Below are 9,995 nucleotides of genomic sequence, written 5' to 3' on the forward strand. Positions count from 1 at the left end.
AACAAGCAACCTTAGAGGACAGCTCCCAGCTAACAGCTAACCGCTCGAATTTATTCACGGATGATCGCTATCTTATATGCAAATGAAAGTAATCAAATATTTAATAGGCTGCAAACACATTGTCCTTGTTTCTATCCCTATGTGCCACTCTCAATGCCAACAGATCAGGGACGGAGCCAGCGCCCCCCCACGCCCCCGCCTCCTCCTAACAACACCACATATTTTTTACTCATTATGTATATTAAGAAATATATAATAAAAATTCAATTGGTAAATCAATGAGTTTTTAAGTGGCTAAAAAAAATTGGGAGCACATTTGTTGAGTTTTTCAACGGTTTTCAAAATCCGCCTCCTAAAATATAGAAGATAATTTTACATCAAGAATCACAAACTATTTTCAAAACACTTTAAACATTTTTATATTTTCTTTTTCTATTGCACATTTGCATTAGAAACTCTATACTACTCTTCATTCTCTCACACGCTCTCCCACCTCCAGATTGCCCAATCGATAGGTGTGCATATATTTCCGCTATCGAGTCGATTTTTCCAAGTGCGTAAAAATTGGTAATTGAGATAGAGAGTTGCTGGATAGTTGTTATTTTTTTAATCTTGCCAAAAAATCATGATTGAGAGTGGGTTTTGGAAACTATTGGAGATGCTCTAATAACGGGAAAAAAATGCAAACTTCAAATATGTACAAACCTTTATTTGTTATGTAACAAGTCCATATCTATTCTACATGTCTTCTCATCAAGCTGATTTGGCAAGCATAGTCCAAGAACAACAGTCAATCGAGTCAGAGCTTGGTGGATTATGTTTAAGCACAGAATAGTACTTCCTCCATTCTAAATTATAGTTTATTTTAGCCTTTTAATTTATACTTTTTACTATATGTCTATAGACATAATGTATGTAAAAAATATTATATATCTAAAAGAGTTAGTGCACTACAAACTGCACCGCAATTTGCCAGCATTATTGTATTTTCACCCACAAGAAAATCTGTACTATACTTACGTACACCCGCAAGAAATGGACAGAGTTAAAAAGCAAATTAAACCAACGAAGGAACCAAGATGTACATTACAAAGTAACTTTAAAACCAGACACGGTACCAACAATGTACAACCTTATTATTAGTTTAGTTTAGGTAACTAAAGCCAGGTACCATCTCCCATTTCTTTCACTTTCACAGTTTCACCCTTCACATTCTTTTCACCAAGTATAGCGGTATCATCTCCCTAATCTATCCCCCCCCCCCCCCCCCCCCCCCCCCCCCCCCAAACATATTTGATTATCCCGTCAGGCCTGAAAATTGCATCAGCTCACAGCTCTTGTCTGATCGCTTCTACAGATATTCAGCTTGTATTCTCTCCCTGTTCTGCTCCCACCACACCTTTGCCCTCTCCTCGCCGAACCTCTCCCGGCTGCAACACCACAGAAACATGGAATTATATTTTGTCAGTGATGCTTCCGCAAGACCGCAACTCCATGACTGATCAGTGCCATACATACCTGAAACGGATGCGGCGGAGCTCGCGGGTGCCGTCGCCGAGCTCGCGGATGGTGAGGCACACGCCCGGCTCGTCCTCCTCGATCCACTCCGTGGCTTCCAGGTCGCTCACGTTGCTTAGGGACACGGAAGCCGCCTCGTCCCGAGACGACGTGGTGGCGCGAGACGGGTCGTAGGACGACGGGCCCCCGCCGCCGCCCATCGCGGACGTGCCGGCCGCCGCCGCGGAGTTGAGCATATTGAAGTGGTGCGCCCAGACGTGGTCGGACGGGTCGGGCACGGCCGCGTACGGTGCCGAGGAGGACCCTGCCGCCGTTGCCTTCAACGACGCGCTCCGAGCGAACGGTTCTTTGGTTGCCACCGGCGGTAGCGGTGGCGGAGGCGGCACTGCGATCGTGCTGCCCCTGCTCGTCGAGCCGCCACGGGAGTAGGACGAGTCCCTCTGCGTGCGTGCATCCAATCCAACACTTTGTCAAGTTAATGAAAGCGGATCAAAACAATGGATGGATGCAGTGTGCTGTAGCGATACCGACCAGCACGGAGTCGTCGACGGAGGACACCGGAGTGGAGCACCCTTGCAGCCGGCCGCTGAACGTCACCACGTTGTACAGCTCCACGATGCGGTCGTAGTTCTCGCCCCACCACCGCTGTGCCTCCCACTTGTTGAACATCTCCCGGCTACGACGACGACGACGACGTAGTATATGCATGTGCAAGGACGACACAGTTAGGAGTTAGTTGCAAGAATCAATGATCTCAATAACATGAGCATGGAAACAGTGGTCGCGTAACGACGACACACCTGAAGCGGATGCGCTTGAGGTCGTTGCCGCCGCTCGGGATGGTGCCGAAAGTGATCTGGACGCCAGGCTCCACCTGCGCCGTCCACTCCCTGGGCACGGCGGCGTCCTCCACAGCGATGACATCGTCCGCCGCCTCCTTGCTCGGAATCCAGCCACTACTCCCGGGGCTCTTGCGGTTGCTCCTGGTCATGTCCAACGTATCCGACGGCGCGGTTCGTGCCCCACCACCGGCGGCGCCGCCTGCCCCCGCCAATGCGGTCCTCGGGTAGTAGTCGTCGCCGAGAACCTTGCTCGCCGGCGTCAAGCCAGTGTCGTCGATGAAGCTGGGGTAGGCCGGGCGGCGGTACCTGCTGCCCCCGCTGCCCCTGAACGACTGGGTCCCGGCCGTCGTCCCCTTGCACTGCTTGCTGGAGCCGGAGAACTTGAGCACCATGTCCTTGAGCTGAAGACAGCACATTGCATCGTGAGAGCCTAGTTAGCCACCACCACTCGAAGAGTCATTGTCATAATTGTCATAGGCCAGAGTGAATGAACAAGTGTAACGCACGTAAGCGGTGACTCGAACTAGCATATAAGTAGCTATCAAGTACCGCCCCTGTTCGGTTTTAGTATGCATACTGCCCGTTCGCTTCGCTGAAAAAACAAGTCGAAACACTGTTTCGGCTGATTTGGTGTGAGAGAAAAATACTGTTCCAGCTGAAAAAATAAGCTGAAAAGTATGGATTATAAGATAAGCGAACGGGTCCGGATATCTATAAAAAGTCAAATTCGACAAACACCTGCGCCTGTTCGCTTGTTGGTTTCAGCCAGCCCAAACCAGCCAGCCAACAGTGTTTTTCTCTCACAATAAACCAGCACCAGCCAGCCCAAACCAGCTCAGAAACCAACCAGCGAACAGGCCGATGGATCAATATATAATCAGTCCAATTATATGGACAATTAGTGCGTAAAACCTTTTTAGACGACATCGATTTTACTATATAGTATTTGTAAAAGAAAGTGGTGGTCCAAGTGCATCTGTAAAGATTTTCTGAAATCCTATTATTGTTTAAAAACGAACTTCATAGTATCAGTAAAATATCTTGAAGGGTCAAGAAGGATGATCCATGCATGTTGACTGTTGACTAATGAAGGATCCAAAACATGACTATCACCTAGCTAATGATGGAGAACTCAACAAAGCATACCCGTAACGCACACGCTTAAATCAAAGCAGCTACGCCGATTAGCAGGCTGAACACGGCTACAGATTACAGATAGAAGGAAAAAAAAAACAGGCTGAAGAACTGCTCGCAGAGACAGAGAGGACCACTCTAGTTATCTGATTCATTCTAGGGACACACAGGGGGCCGGCGCAAATCTTTACCCTTTTGTCTGCAACAAGGAACCATGCTGTGTCACAGTGTCATGCATGCATGCATGCAAGGATTGCGGTTCATAATGGCAGGGCACGCAGCAGCATATGGCCCTGGGCTGGCCCCCCCTCCTCCGGTGTGCGGTTGCAAGTGTGCGACGCGTGCATGTGTTATGCGTTGCGTGCGAGCACGGAAAGACTACAGCCGCAGATGCCTGGGTCGCCGCGGCAAGGCACGTCGGCACGTCGACGTCGCGGCATGATCCGCGCCCCGTGCATGACCAGGGCGCGGCCGGCCGGCCGGCAGGCAGGAGAAGGCCCAGGCTGGGCCCTGGGTGTGGGGGGCTGCATGCTAGCAGGCCGAGGCCGTGGACCACGCGCGCGCGGCCGCCGTGGCCCGCGGCGCCGGCTTTTATTCGATGGCGAATGCCGATTGCCGAGAGCTCAAGAAACGACAGCAACAAGCAAATCCCAGTATGTCCCAGGTTACATACACTGCAGCCGCGGCATGCCTTTCCACGAGGAAAAGGCAAGCAGCCATGGCGTGATCCGGTTGCAGGGCGCGCCCACACACAGACACAGTGGATGCAGCGGCGCAGCATATAGCATGGAGCGTAGCCTGGCCTTTTCCTTTCGGGCAAAGAGAATGAGTGATCAGTGGTGTGGCGAGTGATAAAGCTAGCGTAGGGGAATGTTTGGGAGCAAACTCTCAAATCCGGCACAGGCGGCAAAGCGTTGGCAAGCTGCAAAGCCGGCACCGAGGGGATGGGGGGATCCAAGCAAGAAAAGGGCCCCGGCTGCATGCTTCTCAATAGGTAGTATCCCCCACCACACACACAGGCATCCACTCATCCTCCCTTGACCGGCTTTATTTGGCGATGGAGGTGAGGAAAACTAACGCCGTGAGCATGCATGTCCTTCAAGCTTAGACAACTGATAAAAGGGGATTGATCGCTGTCATTCACGCTGCGCTTTTGAGCGTGCATGGTTTAGCAGCAGTCTTATCACTGCAGCAAATAAAGCTTGACAAAACAGCTGTTGTTGTTGTCGCTATCTCTGTTCAAAGCAAGTCGTCTCTGTGGCCAGCTGCATGCTTTCATCAGTAGGCCATACATGTCTTTGAGTCTAGTGTGGTAAATACGTACGTACGTATATGGGGGAAAAGGAAAAGCTACAGCTAGCTGGAGGGCGGAGGCTCGTCGGCCGTCGCTCACACGAACCCACGAACGGAAAGGCTTGCATGCAGAGAGTTCGTTTTGTGGTTTTGGCTGCGCAGGGACGACGACATGGACAAAGCAAATGACCTTCGAAGACGACGAGCGAGCGACGGAGCTTGGCATGACAACCGGTGATGTGTAGGCGTCCAATTGAAGGTTCTGGCTCTGCGTACGTGCGTGGGGCGGCGGAACTACTCCTGTGACTCAGCAGATGGCGCTAGCCAAGTACTCGTAGGATCGATGCGCGCAGAGACAGCCAGCAGGGAGGAGTTGGCGATGCGCCGATGCCGATGCGTTGTTTGTCTCATGCGCCCTCGTCAACCATGCACCGGGCCATTGGCGTCTTCCTCCTGCACGGCTGCACGGTGCGGTTAGGCTAGGAATTCAATTCGGTTGCGGGTTGCGACACGGCCCGGCGCCGCAGCCCGCAGGCGTCCACTACTGGCCTCTGGCCCTTAACTTGGGCATGCAATTCCTATCGATCCTAGCGGCATGTTGTTAGCACAGCGGCGTGCACAGCGCAGGAAGTGGTGTGCGTATAGCTCGTGTGCCAGTCAGATAGAGGCTTCTGTGTATGCTCTCTCTCTGTCTCTCTCTCTCTCTCTCTCTCTCTCTCTCTCTCTCTCTCTCTCTCTCTCTCTCTCTGATAAACAGTACTACTACTAGCTAGCGAGCCTTTGAAAAGAGTAATAATAATACGTACAGAGTAGCAGTGACAGTAGCATGCATGTAGAGGGAGATATGCCCTCAATAAAAAAAAAATGTACGTAGGGATCTCAGATGAGATCGAGACGGATGTGGCCGGTACCTGTGAGGTGAGAGACTTGACGGCTTCTTTGCCGTGAGGCGTCGTGGCCGCGGCACGGGAGCCGTCCTCTCCGCCTTCCTTGGACGAGCACGCAATGCATGCCAGCATCTTCAGTTGCCCTTAGCTAGCTAGCTAGTCACTGCTCTGTAACGTCTATCTACTACAACCTACAACTGCTGCAAGAGGTGGTTAAAGTTTCATATACAGTATATATATATCTTCGAGAAGTGAAATCAAGATAGAGGCAAGCAATTAACAAGTATATCTATCTATATCTGCAGCTAGTAGAAGTACAAACGTGTCCGCACGTTGAACATGTGCACGCATGGATTCGATCCATTGTCAAACTCCAACCATGCACACAAAAACTAGCCAGCGCGTCCTAGAGATATACTGGATGTGATACACCATTTATGTATGGTAAAATAATACATGCAGGAGCTGCATGTGGTAGTACACCATTTCTCTGTCAGCTAGCGTGTAACACAGTAAAATGCAAACCAGACTTTGCATTGCCCTGCTAACATCATGTCCATAAACAAATACTGTATAAAGTACAACGACAACGACCACTGTATCTGCGCGCTATCACTATGTTGAGTCGCTAGAGCACAAACAGTAACACACAGCACCAGGCCAGGCCAGGCCGGTGACCGCGCACGAACAAACGACGAACCGTACCTGTGCTCTGCGTGGACAAGGCCTCCGTCCCTGCATCACACCACACGCCGGCAAAGGAAGCCTTGTCCCGTCCAGGGGGCAACTCAACACTGCAGATGCGAGGTACTGTATAGGCGGCTAGCCGGCTAGCTAGGGGAGGACCAGATAGAGCACTAGAGCTTGCGTGCAGTTCCACCGGCGCTAGACGTAAACGAGGCAGGCACGGCGGGCGGCAGATCGACCGAGGTCTGGAGCATAAACAGATGGAAGCGGAGCGAGCAAGCAACGCCATGCCAATGCCAGTGTATCAGCTTCACTTCACACATGCTGTTGTTCCCGAACAGCAAAGGCACTATCTCCCAGTTCGCTTGATCATATCTTTAGCTTATAAGCCAGCGAATATTATTTTGGTGTGAGAACAGGTGTATGCAGGTAATGGGCGGATGCATGCCACAACTGTTGTTGTCGTGGCTGCATGCATACGATGCAGAGCGGCACCGGCGCTGGTAATAAATACGGCGTAGAGCGCGGGCAGCGAAGCTTCTCATGTTTTTGTTTTATTATTATTATAATAATGCCCGTGTAATCTAGCAGGCCGGGCCGGCCGCCATTGCCCTCGCCTCGCCTGCCTGTCCACGGACGCCCTACTGCTACTGCTACTGCTTCTGGCTCAGCCCCACCCCTCCCACGCTGGACTGGCGCGTATGCGTATGGGGAAGACTCCAAACGAAGCAGCAGCAGCCAGCAGCCAGAGCAGCTCGGCGCACGAGGCGTACGTCCCAGTCGCAGTCGCAGTCGCAGATGTGAGCAGCAACAGTCTACTGCTGCTGGCGTGCTCCCCTTCTCTCTTGCCGAGGTCAGCGTACTGCCTGCCTGGACTTTATTGGTCTCCTCAGGCGCCGTCCGGGCCCCGTTAAGCGCCCAGCAGCCGGCGAGGCAAGAGGCAACGGGCCGTACCCGCCTAAGATTTTAGGCGCAGCACGAGGCCCGGCCCTTTTCCCTTTCTGATTCTGAAATCTGGATGTAGGATTTTTTTAATCCCTTCCAATTCCGTTAGAATTTCTATGACGTGCTGCAGATGCTGTCGCGACGAAACGTTTATGACCTGCGGGCTGCGGCGGCGCTGCCTTTGCCAACCAACCTTAAACCTTGCCAGGTGATAATTGAATACTACGAGATGGAGCTAGAGACGGCGATACGCCGATACTTGCAGGTACACTACTACTACTCCGTAACTGATAGACACAGCAGCTAGAGAGTGTCCGTGTTCGCAGCGTCCTCGAAGTTACCCGCCGTGCAAACAGTGTGCGCGCCCCCGCAGCCGCGCCGCGCCAGCAGCTAGCGGTTTGCATTGCCCGCGTACGGTTTTATCTCCGTTCCCCGGCTGGCCGCCGGCGCCGGCCGCGTCGACGTCGACGAGCCGGACGCCCGGACCGACCAAGACGTACGATTTGGGATCGGAGTCACCCACCCCGATAGAGGATAACGCAATCACCGGTCCAGCTAAAAACTACTCCGTAGGAAATAGTGCCTTTTTAACTTCAACCACGAAATAGATCAAACAGAAGAACATCGAGGAAACAAAGCAGAACAGAAAGAGAGAGGAAAAAAAATAGGAGAGGAGTTGTTAGCGTTTGTTGTACCAGGACGACGATGTTGATCTTGAGCTCTGAAAAACAACACCGCGACGGCGATAAAAATCAAGCCATTGATCGATGCCACGGCAAACTGGATAGAACAGAAACAGTGAAAAAGGTTAGGATTTGGTTCAGGGAAGCAAAAACAATACAATGCCTGCAAGCAAGGACCAACAGGCCACGGGGATCCATCCGAGCATGCCGTACTGCGGGTGACTTACCAGCAGATGAAGAAAAGAATCCACGTCCGGGCGGTGATCTGAAGAGGTCTCCCTCGCCGAGAGGAGACGAGCGATGTGGGTGGAGAACGAAGGAGAACGGGATGGGGAAGACGGCCTCGTGCGCTCGGCTGGGCTGGACTCTTCTTTTTAAAGGCCTCCGCCGACCCCTTACGACGACAACACCAGACTGGTGACTAGGACCGGAGCTGACGTGGAGGGAAGAGAAGTCACAGGGCGCAGATCATCACTTGCGACTATTTCGTCGCTAAACTCGGGTCGGACCGCGTGAGTGAATCGGGAAAAGCGAGAGCGTTCGTGGGACCGAGCTGCTCTTCACCTCCTCCTGGTTGCCTTGCCATTGGATGGCAACGGAACCCCCGAACTGCGACGTAGGGGCGGCTCCGATGATGCTTCTGTGGGCCGTGTGATCTCGTGGCGGCCGGCGGTATTCGAGAGCAAGTGAGAGCAGTGGCACCGGGTAGGGAACAAACAAGATGTTCAGAAGACTGCGGTAGAAAATTCACGAGAAGTTGGAGAAAGAAAAAACTACAGCTCTCCAACTAATATTAGATTATTGTGTACGGACATGAATCCACAACAATGTCCATGGCTGCTCTATAGAGACTAATTTATTTTTCCCAACAAGTGATGTTGAACCTTGCCCGATATGACCGGGTGAACCGATCCACCACGTACTTTCCTATATGTGTTCCTTTGCTCCCCATCTTTCGGCACGATTTAAAGAAATATCCATACAAATAATATTTATGGCACCGACCCATCTTTCAGGATAGGTGGTATGTGCCCAAAAGTTGCCGTTACAAGCTTAGTTGGTGCCATGCTATACCGCACAATCACTCGCTCTGATCTCACATAGTTTTGTTGTAAGCGCCATACTAACACACGTCGAGTTAATAGAATATTTGTCGTTTGCGTAGCATTGGCTTATTGTGCTAAATAACTTCACCTCGGTTGCATTGGACATTTGCCATATGCTTAGCCAACAACATCAGGTTGTCGACACCATCACTCTATGCATTGTAGCTCTCAAGGGCACATACCACCTATCCTTCAACAACACCAGGCCGTCAGATCCATCGCTATAAGCAACATAGTTTCCAGGGGCACATGCCTCCTATACATCAATTAATTTATCAAAATTGTACTCTAGCCCAACTGCATATTTTTCTTGATCCCTTTTTCATTTTCTAGAAAGTTAGGTCCATGATACCGAATAGACGGCAATGAAAGGGTAGTGTTAACGATGATAATGCTATAGCTTCGCTGAGAGGCTTGCACGACTAAAACTTAGATTGATGTGACAAACCAAGAGCTAAATCTCCGTATACTCCATTAGATTGGTCCCAATGGTAGTGATGGATTTACTTCCTCCAATTACAAATAAGTGACATTTTATTTTATAACTTTGACATATACTATTAATTTTATAAAAAAGCATCATGATTATTAAGATTGCACAATACCACGGCCTATGTATTAATTTCGCACCAGCTATTGACGTTGTCATTATAGATCTTAGACAACCAATGCCACACTGTATTACACAATCAGTCACCTATCCAACAAATGGTTTTTGTTGTAAGTGCAGCGCTGGAACATCTAGTTACGCAACCATCCCACATTGACTACATAGCATAGTTGTCGTTAGCATGGCATTGGCTTATTGTGCTAGCTAATAACTTTGTCCTGGATATGTAGAACCTTTGTCATAAGCTTAGCCAACACCAAGTTGTTGGGGCCATTGCCAACATAGCTCTT

The 9,995-nt window shown here is 50.7% G+C and overlaps 1 protein-coding gene across 2 annotated transcripts; it reads right to left on the reverse strand.

Moving 5' to 3' along the window:
• Positions 1-1,294: 1,294 nt before the first annotated feature.
• On the reverse strand, positions 1,295-8,324 carry LOC136493740 (protein Brevis radix-like 2). 2 transcript variants are annotated; one of them, XM_066489887.1, is made up of 7 exons: positions 8,217-8,324; positions 8,002-8,086; positions 5,699-5,871; positions 2,319-2,761; positions 2,050-2,194; positions 1,519-1,958; positions 1,295-1,430 (listed from the first exon to the last, which is right to left on the reverse strand). In XM_066489887.1, the coding sequence occupies exons 3-7, from the start codon at positions 5,804-5,806 to the stop codon at positions 1,352-1,354; spliced, it is 1,215 nt and encodes a 404-aa protein (XP_066345984.1). In that variant the 5' UTR covers positions 5,807-5,871; positions 8,002-8,086; positions 8,217-8,324; the 3' UTR covers positions 1,295-1,351. The 2 variants fall into 2 exon arrangements, with proteins under 2 accessions (XP_066345984.1, XP_066345982.1); XM_066489885.1 differs by having other exon boundaries at positions 5,699-5,874.
• Between the last annotated feature and the right edge of the window lie 1,671 nt (positions 8,325-9,995).

Source organism: Miscanthus floridulus, chromosome 11 (assembly GCF_019320115.1).
Source record: "Miscanthus floridulus cultivar M001 chromosome 11, ASM1932011v1, whole genome shotgun sequence".
Classification (NCBI taxonomy): domain Eukaryota; kingdom Viridiplantae; phylum Streptophyta; class Magnoliopsida; order Poales; family Poaceae; genus Miscanthus; species Miscanthus floridulus.

What these genes read in the sequence shown, in the direction of transcription:
- LOC136493740 (XM_066489887.1), bottom strand. Translation starts at nt 5,806, where the DNA reads ATGCTGGCATGCATTGCGTGCTCGTCCAAGGAAGGCGGAGAGGACGGC. An exon ending in CTCAAGCGCATCCGCTTCAG is followed by an intron (nt 2,195 to 2,318) that starts GTGTGTCGTCGT and finishes TCGTCGTCGTAG; the next exon opens with CCGGGAGATGTTCAACAAGT. An exon ending in CCGTCGACGACTCCGTGCTG is followed by an intron (nt 1,959 to 2,049) that starts GTCGGTATCGCT and finishes GCACGCACGCAG; the next exon opens with AGGGACTCGTCCTACTCCCG.